The sequence below is a fragment of the Dryobates pubescens genome, chromosome 22 (genome assembly GCF_014839835.1).
Source record: "Dryobates pubescens isolate bDryPub1 chromosome 22, bDryPub1.pri, whole genome shotgun sequence".
NCBI classification, from domain to species: domain Eukaryota; kingdom Metazoa; phylum Chordata; class Aves; order Piciformes; family Picidae; genus Dryobates; species Dryobates pubescens.
Genome location: NC_071633.1, coordinates 4,155,857 through 4,178,658, shown reverse-complemented (window position 1 = coordinate 4,178,658; position 22,802 = coordinate 4,155,857). Strand labels below are relative to the sequence as shown.

Here is a 22,802-nt window from a genome sequence, read left to right as displayed (position 1 = left end):
CTGTGGGTGTGGGCAGGTATCATCCCTTTGTTTTTGTGGAGTCCTTTTTTCTGGGGTGGGGAGAGAGGCCACAGACACCCTGCAAAGGGGAACCAGTGTTGTCTGCCAAGGGGCCGCTAATACACCAAGCTCTGCTAACCTGAGCTGCCTCTGTGTGCTGGGACATCCCAGGATGTTGGTTATCTCTGTAAGGAACTGAGAAAGGAAGGCTTTTGAGTCAGAGGAGATTCTGGAGCACAAAGTGCATCCAGTAATGGGAAGGACAAGGTGGATGAGCGAAGATGCCATCTTCTGTCCCATGTTCAAGGTGGTTCCACATTTCTCAGGGTGCTGCAATAGATGAGAACAGTGGTCTCTGTGCAGGAGCACCTGGGAGGTTCTCCTCTATTCTGTCCAGTTCTGGGCTCCCCAGTTCGAGACAGGGAACTACTGGAGAGTCCAATGGAAGCTGGGAAGATGCTGAGGGGACTTGAGTATCTCTGTGAGGAGGAAAGGCTGAAGGACATGAGGCTGTTGAGCCTAGAAAAGAGCAGACTAAGAAGGGATCTTCTCAGTGCTCAGCCACAGCTAAAGGGTGTGGGGCAAAAGCCTGGGGCCAGACTCTTTTCAGTAACAGGACAAAGGGCAATGGGCACCAGCTGGAACCCAGGAGGTTCTATCTAAACAGGTGGAAAAACTTCTTTGGTATGAGGGTGCAGGAGCCCTGGAGCAGGCTGCCCAGAGAGGTTGTAGAGTCTCCTTCTCTGGAGAGCTTCCAACCCCCCCTGGCCATTGTGATCCTGGGCAAGCTGCTGTGGGTGCTCCTGCTCTGGCAGGGGGGTTGGACTGGATGACCTCCGGAGGTCCCTTCCAGCACCTACTCTTCTGTGATTCTGTGGGTCAGTGCCTGGTTGCCCTGTGGGTGCTCCAGGCTTCCATCACCCTCACGAATTATTGTAGGGTGATGGTTGCCTTTGAGGATCTTAAAGGTCTTTTCCAGCCTTAATGATTCTGTAATCTTAAAGGTCTTTTTTTCAACCAAAATGATCCCTGTGCTCCCTCAAGGGCCTTGACACTGGGGTCCCATCAAGGGGGACAAGAAGGGTGCTTGAGGGCTGAGTTCCTGGAGACAACCCACAGCTCCAAGCCGGGAGAAAGCTCCAGGGGAACCACCGGGGTCCCTCAGGCCGCCAGCGCGTTAATGGCGGCAGCCGAACTCCACTTCCCAGCGTGCCGCGGCGGCGGCGGGGCCGGGGGAAGGCGGGGGCCGGTTCCGGGTTGGCAGCCGCTAGCCCCGTGTGTTTACTTCCGTCCGCCCCAGTACGGGAGTGTCAGGCTGCGGAGGGGACCCGCCGGCCGCCCCGCCCTGCTGGAGCCCGGCAGCGGTTGAAGGAAGGAAGGAAGGAGGGAGGGACCGAGCTTAAACGAAGGAAGGAGGAGCCCGGCCCCACGCCCGCAGCGGTCCCCATGAGCGGGCGGTGAGCGTGGAGTCGGCGGCCGCGGGAGCTTCCCGGCGCGGCGGGACCCAGCCATGGACTGGCTCATGGGGTGAGTGTGGGAGCGGCGCTCGCCGAGGCAGGTTGCTGCGCTCCCCTGCCGCTCCGCTCGGGCTGCCTGGGGAGGGGAGCCGGACAACCTGCCTCGGAGAGAGCCGTGAGGGGCTTGCGAAGGCGCTGGCCGGGTGCGGGGCAAATGACTAATCAGTTATCGGTGGTGGAGGTGACAGCGGGAGGAAGCGTTCGAGCCGAGCTCTGGGTGTAGCCGGTTTGTCTTGGAGGGGAGGAAGAGGTGCAGAGAAGCCCAAGCCTCGTCCCAAGCTGTTGTTGTCTGGGAAAAGTAACTTTTCGTTCCTTTTCTTTTTTCCTTATTTTCGGTTTGTTTTGTTGTGTTTTTTTTTTTGGAGGGTGTGTGTGTTGTGGGGGACGAGGGAAGGAATGGGGGATGTAGGAAGGCTGAACGCTGCAGGTCTCCCAGTTTGCCACCAGTATAAGTGTGGGGTTAATCCCTCTGCGGCAAGAGCAGCACTTGGAAGCGAAGGGCTTGCCAAGGTTTAAATGGCTTTCTGTGGAGAGGAAGGAGAGACCTCGGTAGAGATTAAAGCCAAATGAGAGCCACGCCGGGGGGTTTGGGATCGCCTGGGATTAATGGTGCTAATTACACAGAGACAGAAGGTAAAAAGCGCTTTGCTGCTGGTTTTAGGACTGGAAACCTCCGTGCAGGAGAGAGATGCAGTTTGATGGGAGTGACTTTGCTATGCTACCAGTATCCCAAGCAAGATAAACTCAGTTACTTCTTGCATGACTTGGTGCTGGTGACCTGCACTCAGGTGAACTGTGAAGAATCCTGCTTCAAAATTGCACGAGCAGTAGATCTATGCTTCAGCAAAACCAGTATTGCAGTGATAATTCATTGCCCTTAGTTTCTTCTTCACAGTAGCTTGGTCTCCTTCCTGAGTGTGAGCTTTACCACCTAGGTTGCCTCCTTTTGTAAGGTGATGTGCCTAGAATCCAAGCCATGGTTTCTCAATGTGATGGATTGGATTACACCAGTGGTCTTGTTTGCTGGTGCCAGCACAGCACTTGTTACTCCCCTTCAAACTAGATGTGCTCAACTCTTGAGCCAGTTGTCAGTATTAGTTACGTTTTCCTGCGGGCTTGACCCCTCAGTCTGATGGAGTAAATGCTGAATATGGGGGAGATCTTTCTGGCTGAGCAGCAGAAATGCTGTATTTACAGCAGGTGGAAGGAGTCGGTGTGCCATGTGCTGCAAGGCTTGTGCCTTCTAGCTCAGAGGGCTGCACTCTGTTATTAGGTGATCTGATCGAAAACACGAATGACAAGCTTGCTATGATTTGGTTCATCACAACCACGAAGCACAGGTGGGATGGTTTATTTGCTTTGTAAAAGTGAAAGCTGAAGCATTAAAAAGTGTCCCTGTAATAGCAGCAGCAGCAGCAAAATCAAACCCAGGACTTAAGCAAGACATTTGGCTGACTCCAAACGCCTCATTTAGGCAGTTGCACATATTCTGAGTGAATCTTGCTGTAAACCACAAAAGGATCGATGTTTAGTTTAGCCAAACTCTCAGGATGCTATAATGCCATTTCTCTTATGAAAAATATCTTGGGCTTTTTGAAGCTGCTATGAAAAAATTGGCATTTGTTCTGGACTCTTTTACCCGAGGTGGGTGGACCCGGCCATGTGTGGAAAAAGACTTGCCTGTTTTCCCTGCTGTAATGGGAATGGATCCTGAGTCATTTGTGTCTTGCTTGCTTGTTCTCGGCTGTTTCCTGATACAGTTCTCGCCTGACCAAACCCAGTATTGTCCTACTGATGCTCTTAATGTTTTCTCCTGTAAAACTTTGTTCTATTTGTGTGAATTTTGGGGGGGTGGAGTATGGCAGGAAGGACGAACGTAGATATTTTGAAGGGGGAAAGGGTGGGAGGCCCGGGGGACCCTTTCTTATTCTGTCCAAGTTATTAATGTTAGCAACTGTGTATCTACATGGAAACATCCTTCTTGGTGTTTGAGAATGAAACTGAGGACGTTCATCTGCCAGGGAAGAAGTTCGGGTAGTGTCACTCAGCCTGTCAGTGAGAACTTCAGCTGTTTGGGAAGCTCTTTGGGAACTTCAGTTGCATGAGAAGGAAAAGAAAGAGACTCACAACTGGTCACTCCCAGCAGCTCCTCGGTTTGCTGTCAATGCCTCTGGACAGCAATTGGTATTGGGCTGCTTCTTCGTGTTGTCACTCTTTCCTGGAGAGGTGTCACCTCTCACAGAGGTACCGTGATCTCCCCCATTCCAAACTGCTTTGATACCCTGCAGCTTTCCAGTGCAGCTTCCCACGTGCTTTCCATGCCCTTCTTGTGTATGTTTCATGGGTTGTGCTTTCTCTTAATCTTGAGAAACATTAAGAGAGAAATGTTGAAAGGGTGTGAGAAACACCCTCTGTGTTTTGACTTTGTATTACTGAGAAGTTAATCTTCAAGTGCAAGGGTGTTAAAGCAGGCAGCAGTAGCAGTTGTTTCTGCTTTCTCTACCCTTGAAGCTTGTGTCCCCTAGCTGACTTGAGAGTGAGATCTGGGGTTTGGTTTGTTGTTTTTTTTTCCTTGCTGGTCCTTCCCTTCACTTGTGGTCTCTTGGAAAGTGGGGGAAGGGCAAGTTCTAATCATACCAGAAAGGCAGCAGCCCGAGTGTCTCTGATCGCCTCAGAGTGCTTAATACACAAAAAAACGGAAGCTGAAGCTTATAAACAATAGTGAATTTATTGGGGATTAACTCACAGCTCTAGGCTTAGGTGGTCACACAGCAAAACTTCTCTGGGTGCTGCCTTCTGTTCAGTCAACTGCTTCAAAACCCAGTGGAGTCCTAGGGAAGAGAGCTAGAAAGAAATGAGCTGCTGGCATCTCACAGTGCTCAGTTGAGCACCAAAATAACCCCCAAGTCTTTTCTGTGGTTGGTGACCTATCTTTTACCCTTCTACGGAGCTTAATACTGGTACTGGTGGAAGACTTGGTTTCTGCAGTGCATTCTCTCAGTTAAAAAAGACCACTTTGAGCTTTGTTTTTGTAGCTGTTGTACATAGGATGTATTTTTAGTGCAATTTTAACTCGAGGTCAGTGTTGCTTAATTGCTTCTGCTCACCAGCATCTGACAGAGCTCTGCGTTACCCTCTTTGAAAGAGATTCCGAACTTTGGTGTTACAATTAGCATTGATCTGCTCTTGAAGTTCAAAGCAGCAACAAAGGCAGGCATTGTTCCTTCACTTATGAAACTTGCTTGTAGAGTTGTTCTAAAACCCAGAATTAAAAGGGAAATGTATTAGTGCTGCTTAGCAAACCTGACATGGTGTCAGTTATTTTTAATCTTCAGCTGGAAGGTCTGTTACTGTAACACATCTTTTCATAAGAGAGAAGGAATGTGTCCTGCTCTGTGAGCTGTTATGTAAAAAACAGGGAGAGAAACAAAACTGCTTTACCCACAATTAAGGACAAAACATCATGTGGGTGGGCTGCATCTCAACTGTAAACTTTGGAGTTTAGCAGGTTAACAGATTGAGAGTAAGGAAGCTGCAGCAGTGTGATATGGTTGTGATGGCAAAACACCTCTGTAGATGCTTTTTAAACCTGGGATATGCCTACCTCTGCAGAAATGAGCTGCTACTTGAAAAGCTTTCAGCATGTAGACCAGCACTATCAAAAAAGACCCCTAGTGAAGGAAATGGGCAGGGGGGGAGATGCTTCTTTTTACCCTTTGCAAGGAAGCCTCTGCTTCCCGCGACTCTTACTCAAGGATGCTGAGTTTTGCCTTGTGCTCAGAGGCATTCAAGAAGTGCAGTGCTACCTCTCAACTCTTCCATGAGGGTTATTTTCAGTTGAATGTGTATCAGTATTTTCTCTGCATCAGAGGACTGTGTTATTCCAGGATCAGTGTAAGCATCTCTCATACTTTGAGCTGCAGTGCCCTTCTGGTACCAGTAAGGTGGCTGTGCTCTGATGCCTGTGGCTTGGCTTCACTAAGAACTGCTCAGAGAGGAGGCTGCAGCATTTAACAGCTTGTTAAAAGTAACATTTTAGCTGGGAAACTTTTGCTGTGTAATCAAACTTTTTTTTTTTCCTCTCCAGTCAGCAGGGTGTGTAGCTCTTGCAGGGAGGGATTTAGGAAACAAGTTGTGGGAGCATGCTGACTTTACCCAAGTGTATTATTATCTCTTTGCCTTTTTGTACCTCACAGTGACTTGACAAAGATTCACAGCTCCTCCTTCCAGACTTAACAGTGTAAGTGGAATAAAAGAGAAGGAGCTGCAAGCAATAGGGATTCCTCTAGTCTTTAGTTTAAGTTGAATCATAGAATCAATAAGGTTAGCGAAGACCTCAAAGATCATCATCAAGTCCAACCTGTCACCCAAGACCTCATGGCTACTAAACCATGGCACCAAGTGCCACGTGCAGGTCTTGCTGTCCCTATTGTCACACCATCTATCTGCTCTTTCGTATGTTGCCTTGGGGACTTGGAAAGGAGGGCCTAAAAATGATCAAAGGTGATCCTGTTCTCATCTCTCACATCTTCAGCTTTAAGGACAGTTAGAAAATAATGGGCTGGAAAGATCTGGAAAGTTCAGATGGCAAAAGAAAGAAGCAAACTCCTGGTCAGGGTATTTGTGCCTGAAGACGGCACTGACAGATTTGGGCTGCTCAGGTGCTCTGTGATCTGCAAGGTAGAGCAAGTGGCTACAGCTGTAGCCTGAAGAATGTGTAATCCAATGTAACAGCCTTCACACTTGGAAATTTTGTTCCATGATGGCAATTAATTCATTAGAAACACCACAAATATACACTGCCTTGCGTAGAACTTGGTCTGTTCCACGTAGCAAGTGACAGGATGAGAGGGAATGACCTCAGGTTGCACCAGGGGAGGTTTAGGTTGCACATTAGGGAAAGTGTCTGGGGAAGAAGAGGGTTGTCAAGCTCTGAAACAGGCTGCTCAGGGCAGTGGTGGAGGTGTTTAAAAGCCTTGTAGATGAGGTGCCTAGGGACCTGGTCTAGTCATGACCCCGCAGTGCTGGGTTAGTGGTTGATCATAAAGGTGTTTTCCAACCCTAAACAGTTCTGTGATTCTGATTCTATAGTCTTCATCTGACCAGGAGAAGTAGCTGGAAAATGTGTCCTATTGAGGCAGTACAGTAACTGTACAAATTCAGTCTTCTTGAGTATGTGCTACACTGAGGAGTTTGAACTGACAGCACAGGAGGACTTCTTGAGGTCTGGGCATTGCTAGATTTGTCTAGTACCTAAGGCCTGTGTGTCAGACATTTATTTAGCTACAACTATCAGGGGTATAAAAGAAAGTAGAGCTAGAAGCTGTTCCTCTTGTTTTGGGTCTAGGATTTGGCCACAATATCTCATCAGTGATTTCTAAGGTGAGAAGAAGAGTAACATATACTGCTGCTTTGTTGTGTTTCAGTATGAATGTATTAAAAACATTTGAAATGATAGAATCCCAGCATGGTGGAGGGTGGAAGGCACCTCTGGAGACCATCTAGTCCAACCTCTTGCTAAAGCAGGGTTACCCACAGGAGGTTGCCCTGGATCACAATGTCCAGGTGGGTTTGGGTTCTCTCCAAAGGAGACTCCAATCTCTCTGGGCAGCCTGCTCCAGGGCTTCAGCACCCTGACAGAAAAGAATGTTTTCCTCCTCAGATGGAACCTCCTGGGTTCCAGTTTGTGTCTGTTGCCCCTTGTCCTGTCACTAGGCAAGGGTCTGGCCCCATTGTCTTGTCCCTCGCCCTTTAGCTCTTTAGTCTCAATGCTCAGATTCCCTCTCAGTCTTCTTCAGGCTGAACAGCCCCAGGTCCCTTAGCCTTTCCTTCTCACGGAGATGCTCCAGTCTCTTGGAAGTGTGTTTAAAGAGTTTCCTCATAAGGCTTTAAGACATTGGCCAGTTCAAGATACACAGTGGTGAAATGTGAGTTGTACAGAAAAGTCCCAGCCTTGAGCTGAAACAGCAAAGGACTAGATGTGAAAAAAAACATACTAGTCTGCTAGTTCTGAGTCAGGAGAAATCCAGCATAATCATTTTTCAGCTGTGAGACTAAATCATTGTTGTGTTAGAATGGGATGCATTATAGAATCAGAGAATATCTTAACTTGAGAGGGACCCATGAGAACCATCGTGTCTGGTAATTGTAAGGAGTGTGTCATGTGGTGGGAACAGTGGGAAATGATGCAGCACATGGAGCTGTCAGTCTGCCTGACAGCTGAACCAAGAGGAATGCTGCTGTCTTTGCCTAGCAAACCTTTGTGTGAACAGGTAGGAAATGATTTTGATTCTAGATGCTTTTGGAAAATTCCTAATTACTTCTCCCCCTTTGCTCTTGTGTGACCCCACCGCAAATACTGCATCCAGTTCTGGTGTCCCCAGCATAAGAAGGACACAGAGATGCTGGAGCAAGTCCAGAGGAGGCCACAAAGATGATCCAAGGGCTGGTGCACCTCTGCTATGGGGACAGGCTGAGGGAGTTGGGGTTGTTCAGCCTGGAGAAGGGAAGACTGAGGGGACCTTAGAGCTGCCTTCCAATACCTGAAGAGATCCTGCAGGAAGGCTGCAGAGGGACTTTTCATGAGGGTGTCTAGAGACAGGACAAGGGGGAATGGTTTGAAGCTGAGTGAGAGCAGGGGTTAGACTGGCTCTGAGGAAGAAGTTGTTCAGTACAGGGGTAGTGAGACTCTGGAATAGTTGCCCAGGGAGGTTGTGGATGCCCCCTCCCTGAAGGTGTTCAAGGCCAGGCTGGATGAGGCCTTGAGCAACCAAATCTAGTTGAGAGTTGTCGCTGCCCATGGCAGGGGATTGGAGTAGATGATCTCCAAGGTCCCTTCCAACCTGGGCCATTCTGTGATTCTAATTGTATCAAACATTTCTAGAGAAAGGAACAGCACTGCAAGTTCTTCAGCTGCTGCAAGCATGAGGAATGCTTTCCCCTTCCCTTCAGTCAGAACCAGTGAAGGAAGTCTCCTGCCTTTTAAGGCAGTCTTGCCCCTAGAAACTGCTGCAGCCTCTCACTTTTCACAGCATGCACAGTGTCTGTACTTGTGTTTTTTGACTGACCTCATGACAGGTGTTTCCCTTGCTTTGCATTCCCTGCCAATTCTTGGCTTCCCAGGCTATTTTCTCTGCTTTGGGGAAGCTGGAAATAACTCAGAACCAGTAAACCAGACGTGACCAGTCCCATTGAGCAGGAGATATTCATGTGTTCCTGATTTACTTCTATGTATAGCTGTAGCATTACCAGGGGGGTCCCTGGTTGTTCTCCCCACGTACAGGGGTCTGGGAGGTTTGAACTAGGGGAGTAGGAGTCCCATGGAAGAGACAAAGGGTAGTGGGTATGAATTACTGCTGGGAGATTCCCATTGGACTGTAGAAGAAAATGTTTCCCCATGAGAAGAGTTGGACATTGGAATCACATCTCAAGGGAAGGAGAGAAGTCTCCTACATTGGGCAGTTTGAAGACTATACTTGTCAGGCTGCTGGGACAGCTCATTTCAACTATCACCTAGGAAGATTGGGCCACATAATCTTTGGAGTCCCTTCCAACTTGGCATTCTGTGATCTTTAAGGTCTCTTCCAGTCCAAATCATTCTGTGATCCTGTGAAATGTAGGTCTATCTGTGAGCCACCTGCCCTCAGCTCACTGCTGACTTGTGAGACCTCAATTTTAATTCATAGATTTACCAGCCATGAGCAGGATCTTTGCTAAACCAGAAGTTACCTGTGAAAACAACTAGTAGAACAGGTAAAAGCATATGTCCATTAAATATTAACTTTTAATATTCATTAGTATAGTAGTGGAAAGTGCTGTTACTTTGAATCACAAGTTTCCAGGGCTAGCATAGTTGAGAGTAAGAGAGAGCCAGGAGTGGTTGTGAGCGATCTGAAACTCTTCTGATGTCTTGTTTGTTCCCTTAGGTCTCGCTGGTTCTGAAAGTTAGCACAGCTGAGGTTGTCACTGTTAAGGCTTTTCTGCTGTAAAGCTAGACAAATAAAAACCCTGCAGGTCCTTGCTCCCTGAAGTGTCCTGGTGTGGTTAATTATTGATTTCTTGGAGAAAAAAAGCCAAATAACCCTTGCATTTTGAAGCCTGTGTTGCTGCAGCAGACCACAGACTGTGTGTCAGTTGGGTAGTTGCTTTCCTTTGCTCATGTGAATACTGGCTTGGTCTTAGGATCTTTTTCCAGCAAGGGTTTTTATTGAGGGACATGAAGAGTAGATCAATCTCAAGGTCCCTTAAAGCAAAATGAACTGTTGCTTGCTTGTTGAATGCTGTTGAGCATTCTCAATTGGCAGCAATACTCATTCTCTCCTTGTCTCTCTGCAGGTTACCCTCTTCTCCTTTGTGCTAGCATAGAATCCTGGAATGGTTTGGGTTGGATGGGACCTCCAAAGGTCAGCTAGTCCAATCCCCCTACAGTCAGCAGGGACATCCTCAGCTAGATCAGGTTGCTCAGAGCCTTGTTGAGCCTGACCTTGAATACCTCCAGGGATGGGCCTCAACCACCTCTCTGGGCAACCTGTTCCAGTGTTCCACCACCTTCATGGTGCATAACTTGTTCCTGTCATTTAATCTACATCTCATCTTTTCTAATTTCAAACCATTAACCCTCACCCTGCCACTGCAGGCCTTTGGAAACAGTCCCTTTCCAGCCTTATTGTAGGCCCCCTTCAGGTACTGGAAGGCTGCTATTAGGTCTCCCTGGAGCCTTCTCTTCTCCAGGCTGAACATCCCCAGCTCCCTCAATCTGTCCTTGTAGCAGAGGTGCTACAGCCCCTTGATCATTTTTGTGGCCCTTGTCTGGACCTGCTTCCTCAGGTCCATGTCCTTCCTGTTGAGTGTGTTGAGGGCTCCATAGCTGAAAGCACTACTGCAGGTGAGGTCTCACCAGAGGCAGAGTCAAGTGGCAGAGAGGCAGAATGACCTCTTCTGATCTGTTGGGTGTGCTTTTTTTTTTTTGATGCAGCACCACTATTTAGGAAGACTGATAGGTTAAGATGTTTGTCTAACTGAAAACTAATCTTTGTATTGCTTTTTTTAACCTTTTTTCCCCACCACCCCCCCTCCTTTCCTGAGGTTAATTTTCAGCTAAATGAGTTGCCTGCAGCCTGTTTGTATAGCCACATGAATGTTAACAGCACTAAGAAGCTGCTGAGAACAGGGAGCTTAGGGAACATTCTTTTTTGGTGGCAGCAAGGACTTAAATCAATTGAATGTAATCATGTAGTAATGTGATTATTAGTGGTAATTACTCTGCAAATAATTAGCGATTTTCTGGTGATGTATCCTTCTGCTTGGGAGAGCTGCAGGATGGCTGGAAGCAGGAGATGCTCTGCTGCTGTTTCGGAGCAGGTAATGACTTTGGAGCAGCGTTTTGTCCTACTGTGTTGCATTCAGTGTATGGCTAAGCTAGAAATACAGTGAACTGGGTGTTTCTGAATGAGCTCTAAATGACCTTTCATCCACCTGAGAGAAGTGCTGGCCCTGCCACGGTGTGACTGTGGAGGAAGGTGGCCTTGTGGGTGCCTGGCTGAATCCAGCAGTCTGCTTCCAGAGCGTCTGCAGAGTGCTTGGTTCATGCATGATGGCCTACATAGCTCTGCCATATTTCACTGGCAGTTTCCATCTGTTACAGCTACTGGATGTGGGCCCAGAGCAAGCAGACTTGAAAGAGTAAAATTACTGAGGGCCTGCACTTTGGAGATAGCTGTGTATACAAGTTTGAACTCGGGGTTGCCAGATCTGCATATCCTGCAATCATTGCTGACCTATTAAACAGCTTCACTGTGGGTTTCTGCTGAAGGGATCTTGTGCATCATTTTAAACCCATCTACAATCAGTGATAAGGTTGTGAAGCTTCCTCCTTAGGTTCATTTCTTTTAATGCCCTCCTTCTCCCCCCCGCCCCCACCCCCCCCATCTGCAATTAAAAACTTTGATGGTGGCCTTCATTCTACTAAGCTTTGTAATGAAGAGATGTGATTCTGTGAATTTATTTTTGCAAGCCTGTTGTTTACTGTAGTTACTGGAGACTGTTTCATCAGTGAGACTGCTCAAGGAAGAACTGTTGTGTTCCAGCACTTCAAACAGTTTTAGTCTTGGAGCTTCCCTCCTCGTGAAATAGTGTGCAGTGGCTTTAATTTTGGAGTTGGAATGCTGAGTATCACTCTAAGTGCTGAACAGCACTATAACAATTTTAGCATTTGGAGGGGTAAAAATATGGCAGTTTTGTCTGAAGTTAGTTGCCTTGGATTCTGCTGGCCAAGAGAAACTGTTCAGGATGCAAGCCCTTCACGTAATCCACAAAGCTCTGGTTCTGGTGGTGGAGAAAGAGCTATCATAGTATCAGTCAGGGTTGGAAGGGACCACAAGGATCATCTAGTTCCAACCTCCCTGCCATGGGCAGGAACACCCCACACTAGATCAGGCTGGCCAGAGCCTCAGCCAGCCTGGGCTTAAACACCTCCAGGGATGGGGCCCCAACCACCTCCCTGGACAACCCATTCCAGGGCTTCACCACTCTCATGGGGAAGAACTTCCTCCTTATGTCTAGCCTGAATCTCCCTACCTCCAGCTTCATTCCATTCCCCCTAGTCCTATCACTACCTGATATCCTGAGAAGTCCCTCCCCAGCCTTCTTGTAGCCCTCTTCAGATACAGGAAGGCTACAATGAGGTCACCTCAGAGCCTTCTCTTCTCCAGACTGAACAGCCCCAACTCCCTCAGTCTGCCCTCATAGGAGAGGTGCATTGAACACACACACTAAAAACCAACAGCCCAAACAACCAGAACTTAGATACAACTTTGAAGGCCCTGAAGAATGTCAGAAATTAAACTGGAATCAAGGCAGGAATGACTGTCATAGATCAAATTCCTTCTTCCTCTGAGCATTCAAAGAGTAAATCCATGAGGCTAGAATGTAAGCATGCAGAAAACTCTGTAAATGATTCAGGTCTGGTAACTGAAGCTCTTCAGAATGCATCTGCATACTTTTCCTTTCCAGGTTAGAAAGGTGTTCATTGAATGTTTTTATCATCAGTGTTCAGTGCCTGGGTCAGTGCTGTCCTTTCTCTACACTGAAATGATTGGGACTTTCACCTGAGAAGCCTCCCAGTGTTTCTACAGGGAGCAGAGAATTTGTGTGAAACAAGTTGCAAAAGGTGAGCTTGAGTCTGAAGATTATTTTTTAACCACTCCACTTTACAACTCTAATATTCCTTCAGTCTAGAATCTCCTGGTTTAAAGAGCTGCTTTCTTTCCTGTGGCTCTTCATGACCCAGCAGGGAGTTGTTCAGGAAGAGCTTTGTTCCCCAGAGTCTCTCTTAACAGGTTATGCAAAAGTAGGTTTTTTTACCAGGAGGTGTTTGGTGTCTGCTTTGCCAATGGGCTCAGGTTACAGAGTTAACTCTGTGGTTTCAGGTTTGTGCTAGAAAGCTCTTTATCATTTATCACACCTTTTCAGGCAGTCTTTGCCCAGATAGTATCCAGGTGGTGCTGGAACTCCAGGCCCTAACCTTCATGATTGTCGTGTCCAATAAAGCATTAGTGTATGGCTGCTCTCCATCAGATGTCGAAGAGACTGAGTTTGTAGGAAGGGTTAATAACTTGTATTAGACCAACAGATGTACTTGGGGAAGGGAAAAAGGCTTCTGGGTGTGCTTTGTATCTCTTGTTGACAGACTGTCTTGGACAAGCCTGTGGTGGTGCTACAGCTCCTTGTCAGCTGGCTAAATCTCTCCAGGTGATTGAGCTGGGGACTGGCTCCTTTTTAAGGAGCTAACCAACCTGCATTCCGAAAGCCACAGGTGGGCCCTGGTTTTGCCGTTTTAAGTTTATCAGAATGCCTTCTGGGGAAGGAAAGAGATTAGAAGATTTGCTGGTTCTGGTTTAGAGTATCCAGATCCTTGCATATAGCTAATCCCCTCTGCTGTTGTCTTTTCTTTTGTTCCCTGATCCAGCTTCTCTGGGTTCATTTGCAATTCCTGGCTGGGATGCAAGTGCTAACCTGCAGCTCTGACGTAGTTACAGGTCCTGGCTCTGTCCCTGTGCATTTTTTTCTGTTAGCTAACTGATTTTTGAGGTTTGGAAGAAGTCTGGCTGCTAAGATATGGGCAGAAGAAAAAGCAAATGGGAAACTTTAGCCTAAACAGCTGGTTGCAATTCTAGTTTTAAGCCTGTAAGGTAGAGGGGCTTTTGGATTTCTCTCTGCTGCATGGTTTTTGCAGGTATTAAGGAGTCTTCTGCACAGTATTCCTGGCTGGGCACATAGCAGTAGCTATTATTGTGTCCCCTCTTCACTTGATCATCGTGGTGGTGGGGGTGATGAACAATTTCTGAAGTCCAACCTGAAAATTCAAGGTTTTCCTGATGGATTTATCATATGCCTAAAAAGAAACATTAATAGACTTCTACCATGTGGCCTGGCATAGCTCAGGTCTTCACTTTGGTTTGTGGGTACTGCTCAAAATGCTGACTTTGGTGATTTGCATCCTTGTAAGCTCAGTGTGTGTAATGAGGTATCTCACTTGCCCCACCCTGAGTATGAAGGTACTGGCCCAAGTTACTTGAGCTTGTTGAGGCTTGAGCTGGTGGAGCAGAGTGCTCTGGAAACTCCTCTAGGAAGAGGAGATTCTCTGTTAATGCTTCTCATGCACAGCTAGGTACTGAAGAGCAAGGTAACAGGCAGTGTGGTTAGCTTAGTTTGTAAAGGGTGACCTTTATAAGGTGGTGGAGTTTGTTCTGGGCTTTTCAAGTGCTTGGAAGTGTTTTCCAAGCTTGTTTCAGGCAGGATCTTCCCAGTCCTCCACTCAGATGGAGGAAGCTGTTGCTCTGTGATGTAACTCTCCAGGTGGGCAAAAATATTATCTACAATGTTCAGGCTTGCATTTTCTCATGATTGTTAATAGAACCATAGACTAGAAACACAGAATGGTTTGGGTTAGAGGGGAACTTTAAAGCCCATCCAGTCCACCCCCCTGCAGTCAGCAGGGATATCTGCTGCTAGAGCAGGTTGATCAGAGCCCCAAACAACCTGATCTGGAATGGTTCCAGGGATGGGACATCTTCCATCTCTCTGGGCAACCCAGGACAGGCTCTCACCACCCTCAGTATCAAACATTTCTTCCTTCTGAAGTCTGAATCTTCCTCCTCTAGTTTAAACCATTACCACTTGTCCTCTCACAACAGACCCTGCTCAAAAGTCTGTCTCCAGCTTTTGATGGACCCCTTTAAGTACTGAAAGGCCACCAGAAGGTCTCCCTGGAGCTTTCTCTTCTCCAGGCTGTGCAACCCCAACTCTCTCAGCCTGGCCTCATTGCTGTGGCCTCCTCTGGCCCTGCTCCAACAGGTCCCTGTCTGTGCTGAGGACTCCAGAGCTGCCCCAGCACTGCAGGGGGGGCCTCAGCAGAGCACAGCAGAGAGGCAGAATCCCTTCCCTGCCCCTGCTGCCCACACTGCTGGGGATCAGCCAGGACAGGCTGGGGCTGGGCTGGCAGCGCTTGCTGCTGGCTCATATCCAGCTTTTCACCCACCACCACCCTTAAGCCCTTCTCCACAGGGCTGCTCCTTTTTAAGTTCATCTTGGGTGCAGGTAGGGTGAAAACTTAGTAGTTTGGGTGAGTATCCTGGAAATTCACCACCTGGCTAATGGAGAACTGCAGTTCATGAAGCACTTAGAGTTTAGTTATCCTGCTACCTTGCAGGACAAAATCCCTGTGAGTTGGGGGGGTGGAGGGAAATATCCCTCACTTATGTTTTCAGTAGAAATGTCTGCAGTTGTTTTTCCAAGTAAATCAAGACATCCTTGCTACTTAGATGTGTTAAATTCCCATGTTTAAACATTTTGAAGTATGGGCCCCCCCCCCCTTTTTTTTTTTTTTTTTGGTTTTAATTTATTTTCTACTTGGCAAAAACATCTTGAGAAGGAAGTAACTTCATCATCAAGACAGCCTCATTTCAACACATTGGTTCTACTTGCTTAGGGTGTGTCAGCTCTCTGCAGGATTTCTGTGCCAAGGCAAAAATGTAAAAGAGAAAGGGTGTTAAATATTTCTGTGGGCATCACAAATTAAAGCTCCCGTGAAGGTTGCTTCACTTCTGAATGACAGCTTCCTTGAAGGTTTTAATGTGTTTTAACAGCTCCAATTCAAATTCACCCTTTTAACTTGTTTTGACTTCCTCTGTAGAAAAACAGGCCTGCAATGACAAGCAGCAAAAAAAGCAAGCCCTGGGAGTGCAGGAGGAGGATCACCGGGCTGCTGGTGCCCGGTGTTGAGAGCGGCTCTTTGTGTTCGAGCGAGCAGTCAGCAACGTGGACAATGGGATTGAGGCACCCTCAGCAAGTTTGTGGGTGACACAAAGATGTGTGGCCCAGTTTGACATGCTGGAGGGAAGGGATCCATCCAGAGGGGCTTGGACAGGCTGGAGAGGTGGGCCCAAGCCAAACTCAAGAAGTTCAACAAGGCCAAGTGCAAGGTTCAGCGCCTGGGTCCAGGCACTCCCAAGCACAAATCCAGACTGGGTGGTGAGTGGCTCAAGAGCAACCTGGAGGAGAAGGACTTGGGGGTGTCAGTTGGTGACAAACTCCCCAGGAGCCAGCAGTGGCCACTGGCAGCCCAGCAGACAGCTGTGTGCTGAGCTGCAGCCAGAGCAGGGAGAGCAGCAGCACAGGGAGGGGATTCTGCCCCTCTGCTCTGCTCTGCTCAGCCCCCACCTGCAGCACTGCCTTCAGTTCTGGGGCCCCCAGCACAAGGAGGATGTGGAACTGCTGGAGCAGGTCCAGAGGAGGCCCTGAAGATGATCAGTGGGCTGGAGAACCTCCCTGTGGGGACAGGCTGAGAGAGTTTGGGCTTAGAGCAGCCTTCCAGTATTTGAAAGGGCTACGGGAGAGCAGGGGAAGGACTTCAGACAAGGGCTTATAGTGCTGGGAAAAGGGGTGATGGCTTTGAGCTGGAAGAGGGCAGATTTAGACTGGAAATTCATGACACTGAGGTTGAAGCACTGCAAAAGGCTCCCCAGGGAGGCTTTGGATGCCACTGCCCTGGAGGTGTTCAAGCCAGGCTGGATGAGGCCTTGAGCAACCTGGGCTGGTTGGAGGTGTCCCTGCCCGTGGCAGGGCGTTGGAACTGAATGATCTTTAAGGTCCCTTCCAACCCAAACCATTCTAGGAATCTATGAATTTGAGCAAAGAGGAAGCAAATATAGGCATAAGGATGGTGCATCTAGATGTAATAAAGCTTTGGTAGCACATACATCATTTCCTGTCTGGAAATCATGGAAGATAATCAGGATTCCTTTATCATTCCTAGAGCCTGATGGTTGTATAAAATCCTGCCCACAACGTCATTACAAGCAGCTCTGTAGCTGTCCAAACCAATGCATGAAGAGCTGGGATCTGGGGAATTCCAGTACATGCCTGACCTAAAGGAGTGATTTATCCTCCACGCAGACACACATCTGTGGCCCCATTCCTGTGCACATGGAGCTGATAGATACCTGCAACATGCTCCCCGTGCCTCACAGCATGCTCTGTGTTGGGGTTTGCTGGTTAACTGTGGCTGGGAACACAGCAGGGACCTGTGTGTGCCTGCAGCTGCAGGGCGCTCAGAAGTGAAGGGACCTGGGGAGGTTGTGACTTTCTGTGACAAGACTGTGATAAGCTGGTCTCTTCCTTGAAGCAACAAGTGATAGGATGAGAGGTTATGGCCTCAAGTTGCATCAGGGGAGGTTTAGGTTGGTCATGAATGGAGATTTTCTCACCTTGAGTCCTGTGTCCAGTTCTGGGCCCCTCAGTTTAAGAAGGACATTGAGACACTTGAAGGTGTCCAGAGAAGGGCAACAAGGCTGGGGAGAGGCCTTGAGCACAGCCCTGGGAGGAGAGGCTGAGGGAGCTGGGGTTGCTTAGCCTGGAGAAGAGGAGGCTCAGGGGTGACCTCATTGCCCTCTACAACTACCTGAAAGGTGGTTGTAGCCAGGAAGGGGTTGGTCTCTTTTCCCAGGCAGCCAGCACCAGAACAAGAGGACACAGTCTCAAGCTGCACCAGGGGAAGTTTAGACTCGAGGTGAGGAGAAAGTTCTTCCCAGAGAGAGTGATTGCCCATCGGAATGTGCTGCCCAGGGAGGTGGTGGAGTCCCCATCCCTGGAGGTGTTCAAGAGGGGATTGGATGTGGCACTTGGTGCCGTGGTTTAGTCATGAGGTCTGTGGTGACAGGTTGGACCTGATGATCTTTGAGGTCTCTTCCAACCTTAGTGATACTGTAAAGAGGAAGGGCAGTTGGGCAGGGATTCTCAGTCTTGCCCCCCATCTGAGCTCCTAAATCCCAGTTAAGGCTCAAACCACCACACATGTCCAGCTTCTCATCCACAACCCATGGACTTCTTATGTGGGGAAATGTACATGAGGCTTGGAAGGACCTAGCAGCTGTGGGACCAACTAATGCCAATTGGATCCATTTTCCCACTGGCTATTAATACTGTGGCAGCTCATGGGAGCCGTCCCTGTGCCTTGTTTCCCTAAGAGCCCTGGAGGCCACTGGTGTGGGTGGAGTGCACAGGACATGATGTAAAACTATTGTGAGATAAAGCTGTCCAAAAAGGAGTCTGATCTCCCAGGAAGACAATGGTTATCACCTAGCTGTGGGCTACTCATTAACTTGGGGTTCCTAAAACAAATATCACTCCAGTGGAACTGCCAGCTGCCAACATCAAATGTTTGCTGACTTTTTAATCTCCTTTTTGGATATGCTGCTTTGTGCCAGTTTGGGGGAGTTCAGCAGTGAAATGACAATGTGAGTGTCACAGCAGGCAGGCACTCTCTCAGACCTCCAAAGAAAGAATGAATTGTCCAGAATGCTCATTACAAAATGGAATCCAGAAGAGCTTCAGATGAAGTAAATTTTAATAAATACTTGTTCTGCTTCATGGTGTGGAAAAGCAGCAGCAGGTTTGGGGTGGAATAGCTGCAGGCTGGGGTCAGAGGTGCTGGAGAGTTGCCAGGCAGAAAGGGACCTGGGGGTACTGGTTGATAGTGAGCTGAACATGAGCCTGCAGTGTGCCCAGGTGGCCAAGAGTGCCAATGGCATCCTGGCCTGTGTCAAGAACAGTGTGGCCAGCAGGAGCAGGGAACTCATTCTGCCCCTGTGCTCTGCATTGGTTAGGCCACACCTTGAGTACTGTGTACAGTTCTGGGCTCCTCAGGTTAGGAAAGATGTTGAGATGCTAGAAGGTGTCCAGAGAAGGGCAACAAAGCTGGGGAGGGGTTTGGAGCACAGCCCTGTGAGGAGAGGCTGAGGGAGCTGGGGTTGCTAAGCCTGGAGAAGAGGAGGCTCAGAGGAGACCTTCTTGCTGTCTACAGCTCCCTGAAGAGAGGTTGTAGCCAGGTGGGGGTTGGTCTCTTCTCCCAGGCAAGCAGCACCAGAGCAACAGGACACAGTCTCAAGCTGTGCCAGGGGAGGTTTAGGCTGGATGTTAGGAAGAAGTTCTTCACAGAGTGATTGGCCATTGGAATGTGCTGCCCAGGGAGGTGGTGGAGTCACCATCACTGGGGGTGTTTAGGAAGAGCCTGGAGGAGGCACTTGGTGCCATGGTTTAGTTGATTAGATGGTGTTGGGTGATAGGTTGGTTGATGATCTTGAAGGTCTTTTCCCACCTGATTAATTCTATTCTGTCTAAAAGGGGGTTAAAGACCACTGCTTTGCCAGCAGATTCAGACAATAAAGAATGGTTTTGGCATCTTGCATGACAACAGAAGATCTGAATACTGATAAACAGGAAAAAAAATTTGCATGTGGCCCGTAGCTGGGCTGTGGGATTTCAATGGTATGATTCACTAAGATAAATATTATAGCCCTGTAAAGATTAACCATGCTAGCAAGAGGACCAGGACTAGTTAGGATCATACTGGTTTCCAGTCCAAGCATCAAAGCAGAGTGGTCAGAGCCAGCAAGAAATTTCTCTTGGGATATGGTGTTGGGCAATGTGCTGCATTCTCAGAGATGCATGGGGCTTTCTGAATGGCTTTCATGGTGGCAATGCTGGCAACAGAATGTTGGGCTTGGTAGGGTGCTGTTTTGCATTATGCATGGTGCTCTGATGGGGAGGCAGATAGCCAGAATGTATTTACCTAATGGCATGGCAGACCTTCATCTTCTGTTTGCAGACACCTCCCCTGGCAGTGGACAGGAAGTTGAACTACTTCATAATCATCTAATTGTTAGAGGGTCAAAAATCTCCTTCCCTTCTAAAGTAACCTTTGTAGCACTCAGTTCCAATGTCTATTTCTTTCCCTGAAAATACTAAATGGATTGGTAGGTGATTTGATTTGAAGTTCAGAAAACAGCAGTAGTCATGGAATCTTCTCCTGATTTTTAAGTCAGGGCTATCTGTGTTGTGCAGAAAGATGAAGAAGTTGATCTCCCTTCTTCCTTGCTTTAAAACTTTGGACTTTTTGAATGTGTCCAGAGAAGGGCAACGAGGCTGGAGAGAGGCCTCAAGCACAAGCCCTACGAGGAGAGGCTGAGGGAGCTGGGATTGCTTAGCCTGGAGAAGAGGAGGCTCAGGGGAGACCTTATTACTGTCTACAACTACCTGAAGGGAGGTTGTATCCAGGTGGGGGTTGGTCTCTTCTGCCAGGCACCCAGCAACAGAACAAGAGGACACAGTCTCAAGCTGTGCCAGGGGAAGTTTAGGCTGGAGGTGAGGAGAAAGTTCTTCCCAGAGAATGTTGTTAGCCATTGGAATGTGCTGCCCAGGGAGGTGGTGGAGTCACCATCCCTGGAGGTGTTCAAGAGGGGACTGGACGTGGCACTTGGTGCCATGGTTTAATAGTCATGAGGTGTTGGGTGACAGGTTGGACTTGATGATCTCTGAGGTCTTTTCCAACCTTATTGATTCTAAGATTAAGCCAACATTTTTCAGATATATCTTTCACTGACCCAACTCTCCTGTTTGCTTGTTTCATTCTTGCTTTTGTTTAGCAGACCTGCTAGCTACCTTTCAGTATCTGAAAGGGACTTACAGGAAGGCTGGGGAATGACTATTTAGAAGGGCCTGTGCTGATGGGATGAGGGGCTGTGTTTTGAAACTGGAGCAGGGGAGATTTAGGTTGGACATCAGGAGGAAGTTTTTCACCATGAGAGAGGTAAAACACTGGAACAAGTCATCCAGGGATGTAGTTGAGGCCCTGTCCTGGAGACCCTCAAGATCAGGCTTGATGTGTCTGTGGGCATCTTGATCTAGTTGGAGGTGTCCCTGCTGGCTGCAAGGGGGTTGCAAAAGATGATCTTTGAGGCTCCCTTCCAACCCAATGCAATCTGTGAATCTGTAATTGGAGCATTTGATCCCTAAGAATGACAAAGTCACTCTTCTTCTGGTATTTACTGTTCCCTCTTGCAATGTCACCTTTGGGACCAGGGCTGTCATCACCCACATGTTAATCCTTGCTGTGACTTCTCGTGGCACTGCTAATGCAGTGAGCGTGGGGGAAAGAAATGAAATTGGTTCTGGGAGGAGAAGATTTGAAATTCCATGGAATAAAATTTATCCCAGGATGTAAGTATTCAATAGTGGTGGTGCTCTTCCTTCTTTACTACTTTCCTGGAGGTAAAAATACCCCCACACCTCTCTGCCCTCCCCAGGAAGGAGTAAGAATTAAGATGGAATCCATTTTGAACTTCAGCAAGCATGGACTGTACATTTGGAAACAAGACCACTTGGTTACAGATCTGAGTTGTGTTACTGATCTGCTGTTGTTTCCCTAACCTGAACTTGCTTGCTGCTTTTATGAAGCTCTCTCTCACTATCAAATATTTACTTGCCTTGGGGCTGTGTTTTCAGAGAGGACAGGTGGTCCATTGGCTTTGCTCATCCTTCAGTGGCATCCTGACATGTATTAGTAGGGCTGTGGTTAGTAGGTCAAGGGAGGTTCTCCTTCCCCTCTACTCTGCCCTGGTGAGGCCACATCTGGAATATTGTGTCCAGTTCTGGGCTCTTCATTACAAGAAGAACCTCAGGGAAGTGCTTGAAGGAGTCCAGCACAAAGCTGCTGAAGGCAGTGGAACATCTCCCTGTGAGGACAGGCTGAGGGAGCTGGGGCTCTTTAAGCTTGGAGAAGACGAGCCTGAGGGGTGACTTCATTCATGTTTATAGAGATGTGCAGGGCAGTGTCAGGAGGACAGAGCCAGGCTCTGCTCAGATTCCCAATGACAGAACAAGGGGCAATGGGTGCAAGCTGGAGCAGAGGAGGTTCCACATAAACCTCCTCTTTTTCACTGTGAGGGTGACAAAACACTGGAATGGGCTGCCCAGAGAGACTCTGGAGACATTCAAAAGCTGCCTGGACATGTTCCTGTGTGCCTCTCTCTAGGTGATCCTGCCCTGGTCGGGGAGTTGGAGTAGATAATCTTTTGAGGTCCTTTCCAACCACTAACACTCTGTGATCCTCTGATTCTTGGCTCTGCTGTGCTGCCTCAACAATTTAAGTGCTTAAAAGTTGCACATTCCTCTTGGCTAGTCTGAGCTGGAGTGTCTTGAGCTTTACTAAAGCTTTGTCACAATCTGAAGAGTTGGTTTCAGTCTAGGACAACTTTTTGTAGTGGGCTTGTTGGTAGTTTGTTTGGCTTTGGTTTTTGATTGGTTTGTTTTTTTATTTAGTTGTTTTTAAATGAAAACCAAACTCCAATATAATGTCCATGTTTAAGCACTTTGATAATTATAACAATCTCAACATGGTGGAGGCTGAAAGGGACCTCTGGAGAGGACCCTAAAGTGGGGGTCAACCACAGTAGCTTTCCCAGGATCCCAGTGTCCAGGTGGGTTTGGAATAGGTCTAGAGAAGGCAACTCCTCAACCTCTCTGGGCAGCCTGCTCCAGGGCTCCAGCACCCTCACACCAAAGGAGGTTTTCCTTACATCTAAATGAACCCTGCAGTGCTCCAGTTTGTGCCTGTTATCCCTGTTCCTGGGTGCCACTGACAAGAGTCTGGCCACTTCTTCTTGTCCCCCACCCTTTAGCTATTGCTGAGCATTGAGCAGATCCCCTCTGAGGCTGCTCTTCTCCAGGCTAAACAGACTCAGGAGCCTTTCCTCCTCAAAGAGATGCTCCAGGCCCCATAGCACCTTCATGGCCATTTCCCAGACTTGCTGCAGGAGTTCCCTGGCTTTAATAATTACAGAATAGAATAGAATCAATAAGGTTGGAAAAGACCTCAAAGATCATCAGGTCCAACCTGTCACCCAGCACCTCATGACTACTAAACCATGGCACCAAGTGCCACATCCAATC

General features: G+C 48.1%; 1 protein-coding gene across 1 annotated transcript in view; it reads left to right on the top strand.

Annotated features, from left to right (window-relative positions):
- Nucleotides 1-1,290: 1,290 nt before the first annotated feature.
- The window catches only part of MOB2 (MOB kinase activator 2), a 158,436-nt gene continuing 136,924 nt past the window's right edge, over nt 1,291-22,802 (top strand). Inside the window, exon 1 of the mRNA XM_054171835.1 lies at nt 1,291-1,527. Within this exon, the coding sequence (XP_054027810.1) occupies nt 1,511-1,527 (17 nt within the window). The 5' untranslated portion in view covers nt 1,291-1,510. The remainder of the gene's footprint in view (nt 1,528-22,802) is intronic.